The sequence below is a fragment of the Paroedura picta genome, chromosome 1 (assembly GCF_049243985.1).
Source record: "Paroedura picta isolate Pp20150507F chromosome 1, Ppicta_v3.0, whole genome shotgun sequence".
NCBI classification, from domain to species: domain Eukaryota; kingdom Metazoa; phylum Chordata; class Lepidosauria; order Squamata; family Gekkonidae; genus Paroedura; species Paroedura picta.
The window spans coordinates 21,474,766-21,494,580 of NC_135369.1; the positions used below are offsets into that span (position 1 = coordinate 21,474,766).

At 47.1% G+C, this 19,815-nt stretch overlaps 1 protein-coding gene across 3 annotated transcripts in view; it reads left to right on the top strand.

Moving 5' to 3' along the window:
- Positions 1-17,972, top strand: part of NECTIN4 (nectin cell adhesion molecule 4) — a 139,491-nt gene extending 121,519 nt beyond the window's left edge. For all 3 annotated transcript variants that reach the window (XM_077326141.1, XM_077326150.1, XM_077326161.1), the window contains 5 exons: positions 3,452-3,603; positions 6,215-6,362; positions 7,668-7,746; positions 9,547-9,723; positions 11,694-17,972. In XM_077326141.1, the coding sequence (XP_077182256.1) occupies positions 3,452-3,603; positions 6,215-6,362; positions 7,668-7,746; positions 9,547-9,723; positions 11,694-11,951 (814 nt within the window). In that variant the 3' untranslated portion in view covers positions 11,952-17,972. The remainder of the gene's footprint in view (positions 1-3,451; positions 3,604-6,214; positions 6,363-7,667; positions 7,747-9,546; positions 9,724-11,693) is intronic.
- Positions 17,973-19,815: the final 1,843 nt, after the last annotated feature.

The following is a 19,815-nucleotide window of genomic DNA, read 5'->3' on the forward strand; positions in this document are numbered from 1 at the left end:
AGGCCCATCATGGGCCATTTTGCGGGGCAGGTCGGGTCAACATGACCATATACATACGGTCATGTCACCCAGTAAATGTGTAACGAATTAAAACCAATATTAAAAATTAATTAGCTCTCACCCATTCAGGAAACCCTTCCAGGGCCAACAAGAAACCCCAGGGTTTCAAGTAACCCTGGTTGAGAAAACCTGTTCTGGCATCTCCAGCCAACTGGAACAATTTGATGAATTATATTAATTAACAATCCACTGAGCTTCCTGATCCAAGGGGGAATTTGAATCTGAGCCAGCTTGGTGTAGTGGTTAGGAGTGTGGACTTCTAATCTGGCATGCCGGGTTTGATTCTGCACTCCCCCACAGGCAACCAGCTGGGTGACCTTGGGCTCGCCACGGCACTGATAAAACTGTTCTAACCCAGCAGTAATATCAGGGCACTCTCAGCCTCACCCACCTTACAGGGTGTCTGTTGTGGGGAGAGGAAAGGGAAGGCGAATGTAAGCCAATTTAAGACTCTTTTAGCTAGAGAAAAGCGGCATATAAGAACCAACTCTTCTTCTTCTTCTTCTTCTTCTTCTTCTTCTTCTTCTTCTCTGAGTTGAACCACTACAAAATAGGCACACCAGAACGCACAGCAGGTTCTGTTTAAAACCAAGGAAGGTTATTGAAGGCAGCCCTGTGAAAAATCCTGATTCATATAAGAACTTTTAACACCTAGTGGACATGCAAGGGACCTTCACTTGAATATAGAAGTTGGTTTACCACTCTGGTGATTGAAACATTTATATTTTATGTATATGGGTGCGTTTTAAAATAATTGTGCGTGCTTAATATTGACCTCTAAGGAAGACCTGCATAGGTCAAAACGCATTAGGTCCTTGGATGTTAGGATATAACTAACTTTTTTATGTGTGACCTATATAAAAGGAGTCACTCCCTGCTGTTTTTATTGTTCTTAATACTTTTCTATATTTGAGCGTCATAGGTAACTGCAAATGTGAACCATATTTTTTTATCATTTTGTACCTGTGAGTTATATGTTTATACAGCAGCACAAGTGTGCCTGATGCCATTAGGAACAGCGCTGTGTTTTTAATAAGACTCATTTGGACATGTTTCGCCATCTCATTGTGCATCTATATATATGTGAGTTGCGTGAGATGTCGGGGAGTGGGGAAGGAGAGTATGCCGTTTTCCTTGCTGAGCCACACTAACCGACTCAGATGCTGGCTGATGCTATGCAGAATTTGGGGTGGTGTCTGAACTTGCCCTGGCGCTGGCTCAAGCCATGCAAGACACCGTGGGAAAAAGGAAGGAATCCCTTTGATTTCAGCACCTATTGTTCATGATGTCATGGATGACCCCGCCCTCCTGTGTGTCCCCCCCCCCTTTGTCTTCTCCACACCTCCCATCACGAGCCTGGACATGTTGGGGTGGGGAGGCAGCAGAAAGGGCAGAAGAGCACGCTTTGAGAAAGAGGCTTGTCTGCATCTGGACCAGGAGTCTCTTCGTTTTGCAAAGCCGTTTCTGAGCAGTGCCTTCCCCTCCAGCCAAGCTTGTGCTCCAGCCCTATCTGCCACAGAAGAAGAAGAGTTGGTTCTTATATGCCGCTTTTCTCTATCCGAAGGAGTCTCAAAGCGGCTTACAGTCCCTTTCCTCTCCCTACAACAGACACCCTGTGAGGTGGGTGAGGGTGAGAGAGTCCTGATATTACTGAAGAAGAGTTTGTTCTTATATGCTGCTTTTCTCTACCCGAAGGGGTCTCAAAGTGGCTTGCAGTCCCTTTCCTCTCCACACAACAGACACCCTCAAGGCAGACAGCTTTATTGTGGCATGCACTTTCATAGAATGGAGAGCCCATTTGGTCAACATGAGCACTAGCTCAGGAAAGCCCTCCCCACCCATTCCCTTTTCCTTGTACATCACTGTCTCTATTTTGTGCTGTTTTTTGCTTTCAGAGACAACTTGTTAAAATAGCGTGGGTACGTAGCGTGGCCTGCCTTCAAATCTCTCCCCAGTAGGGTGGGGTCTGGGGGGGTTGCAGCTCATCTCCAGACAACAGAAATCCACTCCCCTGGATAAAACGGATGCTTGGTGGGTGGACTGTATTGCCATTGTCATTGCCACCCTACTAAGGTCCTTCGCCTCCCTCGGTTCCCCTCCCAAATCCCCAAGAGTTTCCTAACCTAAATATTTTTAATGTATTTTTTAAATGTGTTCAACATTTATTGGGTGCTGTGATCCACCCCTCCCTCCCAAAATGGCCCGTGATAGGGTGGGAAGGGGAGGGGCCCTGGGTGGGCTATGCTTCCCAACCCGTATTCTGTACGGTTGTGTGACTTCCGGGATTTCTTGAAGCCTGAAGAATGTTTCAGGGGCTTCTTGACAGTTAAAAAGTTGAGAAAGGATGACAGATTGGGTGATGACCTCTTGCATTTCCAGTGTTTCTCCAGTGGTTCTCTCATTGTTTTTCCAGACATTCTTTGTGGCACTTAAAATTCACTCATAGTACCTTGCCGTTTGGTGTTGTTTAAAATGCTGTTGAGATTTTTCAGGGTTACCATTCTTTTAAAAGTTCCTCCTGCCTTTCCTTCCTGCTTTCTTACTTATTCATTGTCCCCTCCTGCTGGTCTGAATCCAGTATTAATTATTGCTTCTTGTTTTGGGAGATTAAACCTGCTGCTTTCCACTTTGCAGCCAAAGCTTTTGCTCATTCTGACATTTTCAGTGGACTTTTTGTTTTTGTCATTTTTGCAATTGTGCTCTATTATGAAATTAACGTAACCACCAATTCGTTTTATTGGAAACAGGGGAGCAGTACTTAACCCTCCCCTTCAAACAATAATTTCCAATGGCTGCATGAGATCCATGGCCAGCCATAGAGAGAATCCCCGGCATCTCCACTTTCATGGATGGGGCTGCACATGACGGGAAAGGCCTTTTCCTGAGCCCATAGAGCAGGGGTAGTCAAACTGCAGCCCTCCAGAGGTCCATGGACTACAATTCCCATGAGTCCCTGCTAGAAAACACTGGCAGGAGCTCATGGGAATTGTAGTCCATGGACATCTGGAGGGCCGCAGTTTGACTACCCCTGCCATAGAGAGTTGTGGCCTGTCAACCAGATTCACAGAATCATAGAGTTGGAAGGGGCCATACAGGCCATCTAGTCCAACTCAATGCAGGATCAGCCCAAAGCATCCTAAAGCATCCAAGAAAAGTGTGTATCCAACCTTTGCTTGAAGACTGCCAGTGAGGGGGAGCTCACCACCTCCTTAGGCAGCCTATACCAAGTAGAAAATATGCACTGATCCAGTATCATCCAGTAGTCATATAGAAAGATCAGGTCCAGAACTGCACCATTAGCGCGGCCCAACTCCATGGCCTGGCAAAATAAGAACCAGCAAGTTAGTCCCCCCTCAGGTTTCCTTTCTGACCTGCCATGCTGTCTTTCCAGGCAAAACGATGCTCTCCCAAGTGGAGTGAAAGTAAAAGGGGACACCCTGCTGTTCCAGAGGCCTCTCAGCTCAGAGGACGGAGGGGTCTACGTCTGCCGAGTCGCCAACAGCTTTGCCACCAAGGAGGCAGAGGCAACCATCGTCATAAAAGGTATCGCTATGGGGAGGGTTTACTGACATATCTAGATTTAGATATTTGTGCCTCAGTTTTCTGCCTGAGGGGGGAGGGTAAAAGGACTTACATCGCCAATCTTACTTCCTCCACTCTGTCCTCACAACAACAGCCCTGCGGAGTAGGTGAGGCGGAGGGAATAACCAGCCCAAGTTGACCCAGTCACTGTCAATACACAAGTAGGAATTTGGGTTTCTCAGATGCTAGCCATACACCATGCTGAATGGGCTTCCCCTGAAGTAGGTCTGCTGTAAAGAACATACACACACACAAACACACACACACACACACACACACACACACCACTTCCCCCCCCCTGAAATAATGTGCTCATTGGTTGTTTATTTATTGGATTTGCCTATGATTTATTTAATTCAATTATACCCCACCTCTCTCCCCAATGGGGACCCAAAGGGGTTTACATCATTCTCCTCTGCTCCGTTTTTGTCTTCACAACAACTCTGTGAGGTACGTTAGGCTGAGGGAGTGTGGCTGGCCCAAGGTCACCCAGAGAGTTTCTGTGGCCCAAGTAGGGATTCGAACCCATGTCCCCCAGATCCTGGTTTGACACTCTAAATCAGGGGTAGTCAACCTGTGGTCCTCCAGATGTTCATGGACTACAATTCCCATGAACCCCTGCCAGCATTTGCTGGCAGGGGCTCATGGGAATTGTAGTCCATGAACATCTGGAGGACCCCAGGTTGATTACCCCTGCTCTAAATCACTACACCACACTAGCAAAATGGTGCTGAATGTCAGAGGGGTAGTGGTGTAAGTCTGTGGCAATCCAGTGGCACCTTCATTATGTAAATGGCCACCCTAGAAGAACCCTGAAGAACAAAAAAACCCACCAGGACATCAGGGGGAAAAGGCATCTACCCAAACAAGGACACTCTCCAAATAACTTTCAATGTGCAAATTTGTAATGATTGGTGGGAGGATTGGTTGGAGTTGTTTTAAGGTAAACTATGCTTTTAAATCTTATGTGATTTTATATATTCATGTATACATGATTGATGGTGCCCAGCCTGAGCCTACGGGAAGGGCGTGTTAGAAAATTAAAGTTGTTTTTATATTAACAACAACAACAACAATAATAAATCAATTGTGGCATACGCTTTCATGGCTGAAGCTCAGAAAATAGCTGACAAACACATGAGGGGGGTATAGAAATCAAATTGTAAATAAATAAAGTGTCCTGTGAAATTTTATACTACAACAAATTTGTCTTTAAGGTGTCACAGTATTTTGTTGCTGATCCTGACCCAAGTTGCATACGGGAATCCATACAAAGGACACTCCCTGGTTTTTCTTTTCCTCTTCTGTCTTCCCCATTGATTTCCTGCCCCCTACCTCTCCTGCCCCCAACATTGGGGCACGCCATTACTCCTATTTGACTGACGTCCTGGTCAAGAGATCAGACATGGGTGCAATCTTCTGCCTCAGACAATTTTCATGCCACTATATTTGTGAATGTCCAACTTTACTTATAATTCAGTTAACTACACTTATGCTCCATTTTAATTCTGCAGAAGTAGAATGCATGTCAAAATGCTGGGAGGGCATTGAGTTGCTACACCTTTCCTTGCCATGACCTGTTTGCTTAGGTAGCAGAACCAGGTAGGGCACTTCACAGGCTCCTGCCTTATGACTTATCTCTACTTCCGCTTCCACTCCCACCACTCACCTGTTACCTGTGACAGCGCTATTCCTGCTTTACCCAAGCTTATTGTGAAGTCCCAGCTTCAGGACAAATCACTTCCAAACGCTCTTCAGTAAGCTTGTTTTATTCATTCATCGGTATCGTGTTTCCATTATTTTAATCTGTCTGGGTTTTTAAATATCAGGAACTAAAATAAAATCACTTTGCTTAGTTGCTGTAAAACAAAACTTTACATGCACCTCTTGTGCCTGGAACACATACCTCCCCAGGATATCCTTGGACGAACTACCTTGTCCCCTTTCTTTCTTATCCCACCGCTGACACCATGTATAGTGAAATGGCCTCATCCCATCACTATGCCACAGCAGGGGAACTAGACCATTTCACCACAGTGATGCCATTTCTAGCCAGTCACAGCTGTGTGGAGCCGGCTTCTAAAAAAAATGCACGTAGCTGATTATCCAGGCAGAAGATATCGTATCTAATGGTAACGTGGTGAACGTGCTTTCCATCAAGATTCCACCCCCATCCATTTCTTTGGCTACACCTGAGTTCTAGTAATATGGAGAAACCTAGTTGCAAAAGATTGCCATGGTGCATTGAAAGTGCATTGTCCAACCACATGTAAAAGCAGCTGTTCTCTATCCCTTTCCACCACACTGTAATAATTTTTAAACTTCTGTTGTGCTCCCCCATCATGTCTTTTCCCTTAGAATAAAAAGCCCCCAGTGCGTCAGCATTTCCTCCATGGTGAATCTACATGCAGGTGGAGATGGTGCTGTAATTCTTGCTGAAGTTTGAGGAAGGGCGAGATACAAATAAAAATTATGATGATGCGTTCTGAATGCCTTTTCCAAGCCCTTGCAGCAGTGTCCAAGGTGTCTCTTGGCCTCACCCAGCCATCTTCTCCTTCTGTCTTTCCAACAGAGAACAAAGCCAAGCAAGTGAACGTCATCTCAGCCTCGATGATAGGAACAGGCATCATAGCCTTTCTTCTCCTTGGCTTACTTGTCCTGGTGGTCATCCTCATGACCTGCTACCACCGAAGGAAGACAAAACGGATTACCGAGAAATAGTAAGCAATGGGAATCAGGCGTGGGCAGGAAGGAGTCCTGAGCTTGTGCCTCTCCCAAACGAACTAAAATATTTTATATATTTATAGAACATCAGAAGAACCCTGCTGGATTAGACCAATGGTCCATCTAGTCCAGTGGTTCTCAACCCGGGGGGTCGGGACTCTTTTGGGGGTTGAATGATCCTTTCCCAGGGGTCGTGGTAGGGCAAGGAGCTTGGCGAGGGGGGGGGACACCAACTACACAACAGCCTTGCGGGGTAGATCGAGATAGAGCGTTCGTCTGTCTGGAGCAGTGGAAAAGAGCGAGATCAGCATGGTGGGACAAAAGGCAGAGCTGAACTGAGAAACTCCGGGGAAAAAACAGTTTATATACAATAATAATGAACAATTGATCTTCATGCCATTGGTCAGTTTTGGTTTAATTTCTGTGAAAAAACACTTGCATAATTTTATGGTTGGGGGTCACCACAACATGAGGAACTGTATTAAAGGGTCGCGGCTTTAGCAAGGTTGAGAACCACTGATCTAGTCTATTGTCTTGTTTCACACAGTCACCAGCCAGTTCCTCTGGACAGCCAACAACACGGCATGGAGGCTGAGGCCTTCCCCTGAGGCTGCCTTCAGCCACTGGGATTAAGAGGTTTAGTGCCTCTCAATGTGGAGATTCCCCTAGTCACCATGGCTAGTAGCCACTGATGGCCCTCTCCTGATGTCATTTTGCTGTGGTGAGAGGGAGTGGGGAGTTAAGTTACCTGCTGCATGAGTGGAACCTAGCAGGTTGGGGAAGGAGTCTATCAAAGGGAGGGTGCCTCATACATCACAGGGTGGAGCCTGAGGAAGAAAACAGAGGGGCAGAGAATGACTCTGGGCAAGGCAGGAAAGAACCTGATTCCCAGCAGTGTAACCGGATAGATTCTGTGTGTGTGTGTGTGCGTGCGCACGCACGTGTGTGTGTGGTGGATCACAAAAGTTCTCGAGCCAATTAGAAAGTAGCATGTTCCACTGAGATCTCTTCTCCCCTGGAGGCCCTCAGAAGGAGAATAAATCTCAAATGTTCAGGTAAACTCCCTAAAACCTGGACACCACCAATATAAATGGCTTGATGCCATGCTGGTGTCCCCGCCAGGCTTTGGTGAAGTTTACTAGCAGTCCTGAGTTGTGATTTCAAATGTTCATTGTGGTGTATTTTATGTGATGCATTTTATCTATGTAGTAAGCTCTATTGAGCTCTCCAAGGCAGACAGGCGGCGAATCAGTGTTTAAAATAAAAAGTCTCATAGGTCTTCCTCCCCTTGTCCTTAACAGTGAGGAGGAGCTGACTTTAACAAGGGAAAACTCGATCCGGCGCCTCCATTCAAGCCATAGCACTGACACGCGAAATCAGGTGAGGACTGAGTAGCTTGCCAATTCTGGATTGGCCAATTCCTGTAGATTGGGGGGTGGGAAGGGATCGGGGAATGAAGACACCTCAGAGCGCCTTAATGCCATACAATATACTTTCTGAAGCTGCCATTTTATACATGCTGTAGGTATCTGGCTTCTACCACTGAAAACAAGAGCCTTGGATTTTGGACCGCGTTATTCAGACAGCCAGTCCTTACATTGTCACCCTGCCAGGCAGAAGAAACTCCTTCCTCTTGCCTTTATCTCCCCATAGCAAAATTCACCAATCCCCTTCCATCCTATCCCCCTCAGTCCAAGGATTTGCCATCCTCCAGGTGGGGCCTGGAGATATCCCTGGAATACAACTGATCAGTTCTCCCTGGGTGTGTGTGTGTGGGGGGGGTTATTAGGGAACATGGCTAATATTAGGCATCATGGCTAATAACCATTGATGGATCTATCCTCCATTAATCTTTCTAATCTCCTAAATCCAACAAACTAATGGTCTTTACTGCGTCCTTTTGCAGTGGATTCTACAAATTCATTTATCTATCTGGGTGAAATACGCTAGTGTTTGCCCCCAACTTCTAGAACCCGGGGGTACACCTTTGAACACTGAGGTTCTGTTTGCCCATCATCAAAAGTAGTTATTGATATATCAGATTTCTGTAACTGTGTGTTTCTGCCGCCTTCATGAGTTGTGGCAGTCCTTCAGCACCCCCTGGAGGAAGGAAGTAGGAAAACACCAATAAAAAACGGAATAGGGAGAGCCAACCAACCTTGGTGCCGGAAGCTGTATACTGGATCTAGTTTCGGTTTCTCTGGATTCCCAAGTTTCAGAACCCTGGAACTTTTGAAAATAGGGCAGAATGAATTTCTGCAGAGAGGGTCCATAGTATAGTGGCATGCACCTCTTTTTCACGCAGAAAGTCTCAAGTTCAGCTCTTGGCTTCTCCTGTTGTGTACATATGTAGCTGTTCCCGCAGCTTGTAACCAATTTATGGTGACTCCAGCAAGGGACTTTTAAGGCAAGTGAAAAGCAGAGTTGGTTTGCCTTTGCCTTCCTCTTCAGGGCCTTCTTGGTGGTCTCCCTTCTAGGGATGTGCACTTGGAAAAAATTTGGATTTGTGTTGTCCTGATTCAACTTTGTTTCCGGGAAACCTGAACCAATTTAACCAAATCAGCCATTAAACAGCTGATCCTGCAGTGGAGAGAAGCCTCTGTGGGGACCAGCTGTTTGGCAGTTCTGGCGGCATTTAAGGGAACCTAGATCCCTTTAAATGCCTCCAGCCGGCCCTTCCTACACAGCCCTCACCAAGCAGTTCACCTGGAGGTCAGCTGTTTGGTGGAGTTTTTAAACCCTTCACCTCATAGGCCAGGGTTAGTCAAACTGCGGCCCTCCAGATGTCCATGGACTACAATTCCCAGGAGCCCTTGCCAGCATTCGCCAGCGAATTTGACTACCCCTGTCATAGGCTGTCCATCCTGCATCCAGCTTGCCTGATCCCAGCTGGCAGCCAGCTCTTAGAGGGTCGGGGAGGGCAGGCAAGGGTCAAGGGTGCCCAGACGTTCCCTGGCATCTCCGGTTAATGCAACTCCAGTAGCAGAGGCCGGGGAAGACCTGTGGTGAGAGCCCAGAGAGCCACGGCCCGCCAGAAGAGCCATGACTGAGCCATGTGGCTGAGCCAAGAAGAAAGTGAAGTGTGTTCCCTTACAGGCATTCTGCATGCTGCGGGGAAAGCAACTGATTTTGGTTTCTTGTTATTCTCTCTTTCCGCTCCCCCCCCCCTCCATTGTTCAGATGGAAGAAAACCTTCCCCTGAGGTCCGAGAGCCGGCAGGGCAGCTTTCGCGGGGATAGCTTCTGTCGAGAGAGCCTGCGAGGGGACAGTCTGTGCCGGGACAGCTTATGCCGGGACAGCCGACAAGGCAGCTTCCGTGCAGAAAGCCTCCGGGAAACCAGCCTCTGCTCAGTCATGGTGAGTGGGTGATGGGGGGGGGGTTGCGGGCAGAGCTGTCTCAGGGGGCAGAGGGAACGTGGGTGTACTAGGCCCCTTCCTGAAATTTCAGCTTACCATGGAAGCAAAGACGTGCAAGCAATTCTCTGCATGTGCAAGTAAATAAGGCGAAACCCGCTGCTGCCTTTGATTGGTGTGGTATCATGGTGTGGTGTGGTACCACCGGTGTAGTGCAGTGCTTAAGAGGTTTTTTTACCCCGCTTTTCTTTGCCCTGACGTGTCTCAGAGGGGCTTACAATCGCCTTCCCTCCCCTTCCCCACAACAGGCACCTTGTGAGGCAGGTGAGGCTGTTAGAATTTTGAAACACTGTGAGCCACCCAAGGTAACCTTGCAGGCTGCATGTGGAGCATCAGATTAGTACCTGAGCGGCCCAGGTTCGAATCCTCACTCGTGCCAGAGAACGGGGGTGGTCAAACTGTGGCTCTCCACTGTGGAGAGTCACAGATTGGCCACCTCTGCCATAGAAGTTCACTGGCCTAGCCAACCTCACAGGGTTGTTGTGAGGGTACAGTGGACGAGAGGAGAATGGTGTAAACTACTTTGTGTCCCCTTTGAAGTGAAAGAAGGCTACGAATGAATTAAAGTAATTGCACAGCTGTTATTTGAATGTTATAACTTTAATTAATATTTAATACCTTTCCCGTATTTGGCTGCGTGCTGCATTTTGCATGTAAATTCTGCCTCATCTACATTATCACAGCATAATTAATCCTTTCAGAAATCCTTACTGCCCCAACCAAATTGGAGAAGTAGAAGAGCTAGTTTTTTATATCCTACCTTTCACTACCCAAAGGAATCCCAAAATGTCTTATGAACACGTTTCCCTTCCTCTCCTCACAACAGACACCCTGTGAGGTAGGTGGGGCTGACAGGACAGCTCTGTGAGAACAGCGCTAACAGGACTATGACTAGCTCCAGGCCACCCAGCTGGCTGCATGCAGAGGAGCGGGGATTCAAACCCGGCTTTTCCAAATTAGAGTCCACCACTCTTAACCATTATACCATGCTGGCAATTGTAGACCATGCAGACATCTGCTGGAGGTAAATAGTATAATAAGACACCACATGTTTTCCTTTGGGGACCATACAGGAGGCAGTAAGATTCCCTTTTTTTTATTCTTCGTCTTCTTGCATTTTATATCCCACTTTTCCTCCAAGGGCCATGGGCCACATTGACTGTTCTCCCCCTATATATCCTCCCAGCAACTTTGGAAGGTAGGTTGGCCTGAGCCAGCAAGCAAAAAGTCTTGGCAAGCATTCTGATGTTCTTCTTAGGCATTTCGTCTTATGTGTGAAAGAAAAGTGAATGCTGCTTCTCAGAGAGTGGTTGCAAAGATCCTGAAAGCTGACAACTTAAGAGAGGAATTCCTTCCTATTTTGAAGCCAGTTTGGTGTAGTGGTTAGGAGTGCGGACTTCTAATCTGGCGAGCCGGGTTCGATTCTTCACTCCCCCACATGCAACCAGCTGGGTGACCTTGGGCTCTGCACGGTGATGATAAAGCTGTTCTGACCAGGCAGTGATATCAGGGCTCTCTCAGCCTCACCCACCCCACAGGGTGTCTGTTGTGGGGAGAGGAAAGGGAAGGCGACTGTAAGCCGCTTTGAGACTCCTTTGGGTAGAGAAAAACGGCATATAAGAACCAACTCTTCTTCATTTTAGAGGAATGCCTTTCCTAAGATTTACACCGTCACTAACTTTGGCTGGGAGGGGGGAAGGCAGGATCTGCCGCTCAATTAATAGGGCATCAATTAATTGGGCAGGCCAAAATTTTTTGTCGATTAATCAAATTGGTTGTACTAAATAATACATTTCGCGCTGACTTTCAACGTGCCCCTTAGCCTCCTCGCCCCACCCTCCCCCAGCCCCTCCAGCCCCTGCCTAAACTGCTAGCAAAGCGACCAGGTTCATTCCTTGTCTTTCCTTGCCCAGACTGAGGAAGAAGGAGGACGCAGCTACTCTACCTTGTCAACAGTGCGGGAAATCGAGACTCAGACAGAGATGCCGCCGCCACCCCCTACCCCTATCCAGGAGAACGGGATGGAGAAGGAGAAAGAGGAGGAAGAAGAGCGGGAAGATGAAAATAACATCAAACAGGCCATGACTCACTTTGTGCAGGAGAACGGCACCCTTCGGGCCAAGCCCACCACCAATGGCATTTACATCAATGGCCGGGGACACTTAGTGTGACGATTGTCCTTGCCGAAGAATTTGGGGACCTGGCAATACACTGAACCTTCCTTCCTGGTGCCTCCCCCCGGGAAGGGAGCAGGCAGCCCTTAAGACTGAGGAAACTCTTCTTCTGAGCCACTCGCCAGCTTGCCTGCAACACCAAGCCTCTGCCGTATCTTTGCAGGCCTAAACCCACCTCTTGTTACCCTCGTGCCTGGGATCCCTCTCCAAATTGGTCATCTAGTCTGGCAAATTCTCTCCCATCCTCTTGTGTGGGCCAGAGGACAGAGACAACGAGTCCATCACGCCCCGCCCTCCCCCAAATCGGTGTGGATGGCTGACAGAAATCACCCGCTGGCTTAGAGTTCAGGAAACTTCTTTACTGACTCCTGAGGAACTATTTCCAGGTGCCTGGATTCTGTCTGAAAAGAAACTCTGAACATTCAAGGCACGTGATTCTAAGCAGGCCGTCAGGCAGGGGTGTCCCACTTGGTTAAGTTGCAAGGTAGTGTTTTTTTTTTTCTTCCTGGGCTCAGGGATGGGAACCGTGAAACTTTGGTGTCTTTTTTTTTATTAATATGATTATTATTATTATTATTAGGTCAATTTCGTAGCCCTCAGTGGTTATGGACAACAGCTATCAAGCTGGAAGGCAGTTTTGTGTTTGTGTTTTTTTTTTAAAAAAGAATAGTCTTTAGCAGAATAATAATCTTGCCTGAGAGTGAGACCTGAATTTGGGTATTTTAAGGGCACAAAAATCATGGACGTACGTTGCCATAGTACCCCCTCTATGAATCAAAAGCTCTAGGAGGGAAGGTGTGGGATTGCTGTGGTTTGGGCCATCATTGGGGGCAGGAGCCTTGACTCCTACGGTTTGGTACCCTTATGGTCCTTTTTAGTATTCCTACTGGGATGACACTGCGTTTCACCTGCCTGATGGAAAAAAGGCAATCACAGCTGACCGATTACGATGGCCAAAGTCCCATCAGCTACGGCTCCCGGATGGTAAAGAAAAGTCCTGATTGGCCCTTGTTAATGGAGTCACACACTCCCTGGAATGCAGTTTTCTGCGGTCATCTGCTGAAGTTCAGATTCCCAGGCAAGGCTCGTTCGATGCAACCAACGGCTTTAATCTACATGGTAGAAAAACAAATCAAGTTAATTCTGACTGTAAAGTTAAAATGCTGTAGGGAGAGAGAGCATGCCGATGAGGGGTCGGGGCAACGATCTGGATGGGTTTTGTTGTCGTCATCGTTGTCATCGCATGAACCTCCAGAGCCGAAGGAAAACAACAGAAATGAATTCCTACGATCAGGCTAGCTGAAGGGAAAAGGGGATTGTCACATCTCTGTCCTTGATGTAACACATGCAGAACGTTTTGATGGGTTTTGTGCCATGTTCCTTTCTTCTCTTCCTCCCCAGGCAGGTTGATTTCAGATCCAATTCACAAATACAGGTACTCCCTTGGTTGTGACTCACTTGTTAGATCGTAGCTGAACATAGGAAAGGGTTCCTTGGGAAAGCTTTTGTGGCGTTGACGTGGGCTGTGGCACAATGTTTCCGTGGTGCTCAGTCTACAATGGCGTGTTCATTGGCGCAAATTAATCCCTTCAAGCTTGCTCCAGTGGGAACTGTTTGTATAGGCGCTTGCTCCAAAAGAAAGAACTTGGAGGGCCTGCTAGCTCAGAATATACAATTTACATGCAGAAGGCATCGGAAAAGTACGTCCAGATAAAGGCCATTGCAACTGATAAAGTATCTCCCGGTCAAACTAGATGGTTATGTAGACCAAAGGTGTGAGGTTACAGACAGAGATTTCTGGGAAGGAGGCCACAACTCAAGGGTACATCACCTGCTTTGCATGCACAAAGCTCAGTCCCAGGTGGAGGATCCCAGGTCAGAGGTGCTTAGGGAAAACATTTCTGTGCCTCGAGATCTGGTGAACTGCTGCCTGGTAAAGCACAGGGCTAGACGACCCACTGGTCCAACTTGTAATGTAGCAGCTTCCTAGTGTATGAAGGGGTGGCAGGAACACTCTCAGCACTTGGTTCTGAAGGAGGGGGTGGAAGACACATGCAGGGGATGCCCTCACCTGCGTAGCCCAAGCTAGCCTGCTGATCTCATCAGATCTCGAAACGAGGTCGGCCCCATTTTGTATATGCATGGGTGACTGGATGGCAAAAATGGGTAGGGGGAATATGAAGTTTGAAGGTTGTCGCTTGTTCTGTTGAGTCACTTCACTGACAGCTGGTGTTGTCTAATGGTTAATAGGAATCAAGGGACCTCAATTTGGATCTTGCCTCTGCATTGAACTAGCTAGGTGTTGTGAGGCAACCTGCCTCTCTCTCTCTCTCTCTCTCTCTCAGCCTGAACAGCAGAATGAGGATAATAATACTGGCCGACCTTACAAGGTTGTTGTAAGAATTAAAAGATAACATTGTGTGAAATGATGAAATGTACGAGTCGACTGACCGTTAGCCCTTGATCGAGCTGACTCTCCTGCCCCTCTCGTGGCTCGCCGTCACCAATCCTACACAGAAATACCTCAGCTCTTGGTTTAAATTATTCTTTCAGAAACGTAGAGACTTTGAGAGTTGAAACAGGGTCAGATCTCCAAGGCTATGCACTTGATACAGCCTCCCCTGCTGGTGTTTTCAAGCACAACTTGGTCACTCTTGGTGAGGCCAGCCATTTTTCAGAGTCGTTCGCAAACAGCATTTCTGGGAGACTTGGGGTAGAGCCGTGTCTGAAATTCGTAGCACCTGGTCCAAGGTGAGCTCACGCACTTAAAGACAAGTTCCAAATGGTTCTCCCAGGCACAGTTCCCATGATCGGCTTGCATGAGCCAGACGCCCCTCCACCAAATCCGTCTCTGTGACGTTCCCTCTTAAGGCTCTTCTCACATTCCTTTAGGGACTGGAAATGTTTGCTCTGTGTGTGTGTGTATTTGTTTTTAATGTGTACCGTTTGCTACTATGCTATATTTTATTTGTGTATGGTTTGCAGCTATTCCTGCTATCCTGAAGGGCAGCTCTTACTTGAAAAGTCAATGAAAGCTGGTGGGGTTTGGCCAGGTTTGGCCTCAGAGTCTGGGGGCACTTACGTGGGGGAAGAGGATGGTACCCGACCAGTCAAGGGAAGAACTTGGCTGTTCCTAGTGATGCTGGGGAGGGGAGGGGAGGGGAGGGAAGCATAGGGCTGACTGAACAGCAAAGTTATCATGCCAGGCAGAAATTAGCCTGTCCCCTTATTCTGAGTACATAACTAGAGATTTCCCTCCTTCCTCTAAGAAGGCTTAAATCTTGAAGGGGGCAGGGGAAGGTTCTTCCAGAATGCAAAATTATCCTTGAAGAGACAGTCTCATTACAACAGCTTGTCAGTCTTGGGATAAATGAGTCCTACGGAGATCCATGACGCAGAACTGTAATTTTAAAATTTCACCATCTGCACATAGTAACGGAGGGACACCAACCACATCATTGGAATAACCTAACTGTATGTCTCCTTTGTTGCTGCTATCTCCAGTGGCCAGGGACCAGCCAAAACGTTCCTGTGACCGTTTCTTCACAAATACATGAGAGCACTTAGTTACAGCAGATGTACTGATCCATAGCTCATCCACTTCTGAAGTCTCTGGGGAGGTGACCTCTAGGGTTGGGGGCAGAGCCCGGGAGGGCACAGTTTGGGGAGGGACCTCAGCGGGGAATAATATCCTGGAGCAGGAGTAGTCAACCTGTGGTCCTCCAGATGTCCATGGACTACAATTCCCATGAGCCCCTGCCAGCAAACGCTGGCAGGGGCTCATGGGAATTGTAGTCCATGGACATCTGGAGGTCCACAGGTTGACTATCCCTGTCCTAGAGTCCACACTCCATAGTAGCCATTTTCTCCGGGGGAACCGATCTCTTAGCCTCAAGATCAGCTGTAATTCTGGGAGCTGGTGACGCCAGCAACCGTGTCCTCCTGTGTCATTTCCCCAAATCCCGGGCCGCAGGAAAGTCTTAATTTGACCCAGGAGCTCACTGTGGGGTGGATTTCCTTCCAAAATGAGTGCATTATCTCGTGGAGATAATGAAACCAATTGGAACGAACACCAAAAACTAAAGGACAAAATTCAGTAGCGTAGAAACGCAGAGCAGGCTCTGTGGCCAGTTACGCACCAGTCATCTTTCTCCCTGACTCTCCCAAAAGTGTTCGTGGCCTTGCTGCCGTAGCTCATCTCAAGGCAAAGTCTGCGCTTACAGCCGAATGAAATGGCAGAATTAGGTTTACCATCCTCCTGGAGAGGACAGGGTATCCAGTTAGCCACTCCAAAGAATCCTGGGAGTTGTGGTTTGTTTGGTGAGGATCCTGAGGATTTCCCACTACAGATCCTTCGCTTGTGTCTACATGAGCATGCCTCTTCCATTACAGGTACAGTTCCTTGAGAAGAGTGAAGGACTATTATCTTTAGGAGTTTATGTTTGTAGTATAGACATAATCTAGCTGTTTTGTAATTGATGCGACAATTTAAGATTTCCATGCCAGCCGCCTCACTTGGTTCCACTGCTAAGTATCATTTTCATGATTTCATCCCCTATCTTGTTTAATCTCCACAGCAATCAAAGCTTCAGATAACCAATTAATCAGGACAATTATCGGATTACAATATTTTGATCGATCAAAAAATTGTCCGTCCGTCCCCTTATTTTTAACACAATGGCTTAAGCCAGGGGTAGTCAAACTGCGGCCCTTCAGATGTCCATGGACTACATTTCCCATGAGCCTCTGCCAGCAAACGCTGGCAGGGGCTCATGGGAATTGTAGTCCATGGACATCTGGAGGGCCGCAGTTTGACTACTCCTGGCTTAAACCACGAAGTGTCAGGCTCCATCTTAGAAGATGCATGCTCAACACAATCTTTTCTGACCTTCCCTTCGAGCTCTAGAGGTTCTATTTCCTATGAGTAACTGCTTTACTTAGCTAAATGAAATGGTAGAAGCCATTATTTTGAAGGAAGACCATAGAGAGGCAGATGGCTAGCTAGTCTACATACTTTCATACGGTTGGAAATCACACCGTTATTTGGCCAATAGATACTAAAAGCTTCTTTCCTGGGATTGTAATGCAAACATTTGAACTACCACAGGCCAAAAAGATCACAGAAGTCGTAATATTCTTGAGGTAGCACGCTAACCACTGACACACCAAACCTCTTGGTGACCTTTCTGAATTGTTATTCTACATTAAAACAGAAAACTCCCATGGCAAGCCCACCATATAGACTAGATTTCACTCACAAGGTAGAATGCAACTTTTTTAAAAAGTATGGTCTCTCCCAAAGGGACAACTCTTCTAAGATGCCTGCATCATCTACAAAGGACGTTTTTTTAAAAAAAATTATTCTAAATTATAACTCTACTTATGTGCAAGGTTATCTATGAGTAAGCCCCTCTAAAAAGAGAATTGCATTCCAGAACACTTAAGATTCATGGATTTCTGTAACGAGATGGTCATGGTAAATGAGAAGGGGCAGACTGTGAGGCCATGTCTTTGCCCAGAAATGCCCAGGGATCTTAATGGGGGACTGAAGAAATGCTAGGCATCAAATCCCAAATGGTCAAGTTGCCGGCCACGACTTGACCTGGAAGGAATGTAGGGAGTAACAAAGACTTTGGTGTGGTTTCTTCTCCACCAGGCATCAGGGCTGTTCCCACCCCTCCCAAAGGAGCACTTCTTCTGCTTATACCAAGACTGAGGGGCTTTGAATTGTGCTTTGAATTGTATTATCATGGTTTGTTATTGTCTTTTTGGGGTTGTTTTTATTTTTGTATGCCAAGAAGTTTGTGAACTGTCGGAGTAGACGGCTCCTGGACCCCTCCCACCCAGGTCCTTGTATGATCTGTAAATGTTGATGTATATAGAGTTCCTACCTGTCCGTGCTTGTGTGTTTACATCCTGTTACATGTCTTTCTGTGTATAGGAAGGGACTGGGGGAGCCTCATCGGGTGTTACCTGCACTGCTGGTTTTTGTAAATAAACTGCACCTTTGGCACCCCAGGACTGTGTTTTTGGATGGATTTGTAAGTCTCCGTGATGAATTGTGTCCAGGCTGCAAACCATTTTGTGGCTTCCCACTTTCCCAAATGAGTGCTGAGTCCAGGGACAGCTCAAAGACCATTTACGCACTGGGAACTTCACTGCCCCAGCTCCTGTGCAGGAGCACAAATCGGGGGCGGATGAGGAGCACTACGCCGAATGCTCCCCCGTGTGGGTGCAGGAAGAGGTGGGGCAACCTGCCACAACTAAAACTCCAGCCTGCAGCCTGGCATGAAACCTCCAGGGTATAAATGGTCAAACAGGGTCAACTTTCCTTGTAAGTAACTTCTCTAAGCGTTTCTCTATATTTTGGAATTCTGGGCTTTAGAAATCCCTCATTGTTCTTTTTTGTTGCTGTTTTCATTTCTGAATCTGGGACAAAGCACCACACATGTCTCTTCCGTGTCATCTTCTTCCTGACTTGATCACCGTTCACATTCATCAACAATACTTCGCAAAGCAGAAATTTTGATCTTGACCATGGCTACATCAACATTTCTTCTTTCCTGCAGTGTGTTCACCATTGTGTACGAGATGGGTAGAACAACAGCAATCTTCTTGAGCTTATAACATGACCATATGGACAAATGCATCAAAATTCTCAGCAGGAGGTTATTCTGGCTCAAGTTCAGGATTGGTCATGGAGTCCATACCTAGTGGAGTGGGGGAGACCCACAGGTGTATGTGTGTTGCTGCTAGTGATATGGCAGTCTTTGAGGAAGGAGGATGTTCAAAAGCTGAACATACTGTACTCTCAATACTTGTTTTCTTTCAAGTAGAGCACCTTGTATTGATTATTTATTCACAAATTTAAAACAAGCAACATTCTGATCGGTGCATGCTCCTTTCCAGTTGGCAGCATTCAGCATGGCAGCTGGCTGCCTAGCCACAGGTGTCCCATGCTCACACTGTACAAGATGCCTGGGATTGTGTACATGCTTGGGTTATTATAGGCTGGTGACACATCATTTAACATCAACAGTATTTCAAGAGTGTGTTCCGCTTTTGGACCTACTATGGAGTCTACCCTCCAAAGCAGCCATTTTCTCCAGGGAACTGATCTCTGTTGTCTGGAGATAAGCTGTAAAATCGGGGGATCCCCAGGTTTCACCTGGGGACTTGGCATCTCCAGGTCACATCTTGCTTGGCCCTCAGCTGATGCAGGATGAGGAATAGCAGACTACATGGAATCCTGCTTTAGCATTCATGTGCAGAGATCAAAATGAATGTGCTCTACCAAAACAATGCATCCATTTAGCACTGAGACTGTTTCCGCACTGGAAGCTTCAATGCCCCGGCTCCCATGTGGGAGCACAAATCCCAGGCAGACGAGGTACACTGGGCGGACGAGGTGCACCCTTGCGGGAGCAGGAAAAGATGGAGCAACCTGCCCCAGTTCAAACTCCAGCCTGCAGCCCAATTCAAAGCCTCCAGTGTGGAATCAGAGTTGAACTCCTAGGGAGGAATTAAATCCTTAAGACTGTTAATGCTAGCAATCCACACTAACAATGTTTGAGCATGGCATTCCCAAAGGGCAGAAATATGGGGAGAAATATTATGAAAACCAGGACTGCTCCTAGGAAAACAGGAAGAGCTAGCATGTTTAAGATTATTCTTGTAATGGCCAGTTGACAGAATTCATTTACCGAAAAGCCAAAACCAAGAACATTGAGGGCATTAAAAAGGAAGAATTTATAATCACGTGGCAGCCCTAAATCCATATGAATGTTAGCATGTCTGTATGTATATGGGGAGGGGCGGGGGGAGAGAAAGAGATGTGTGCGCAAGACTTGACTTGTTCTTT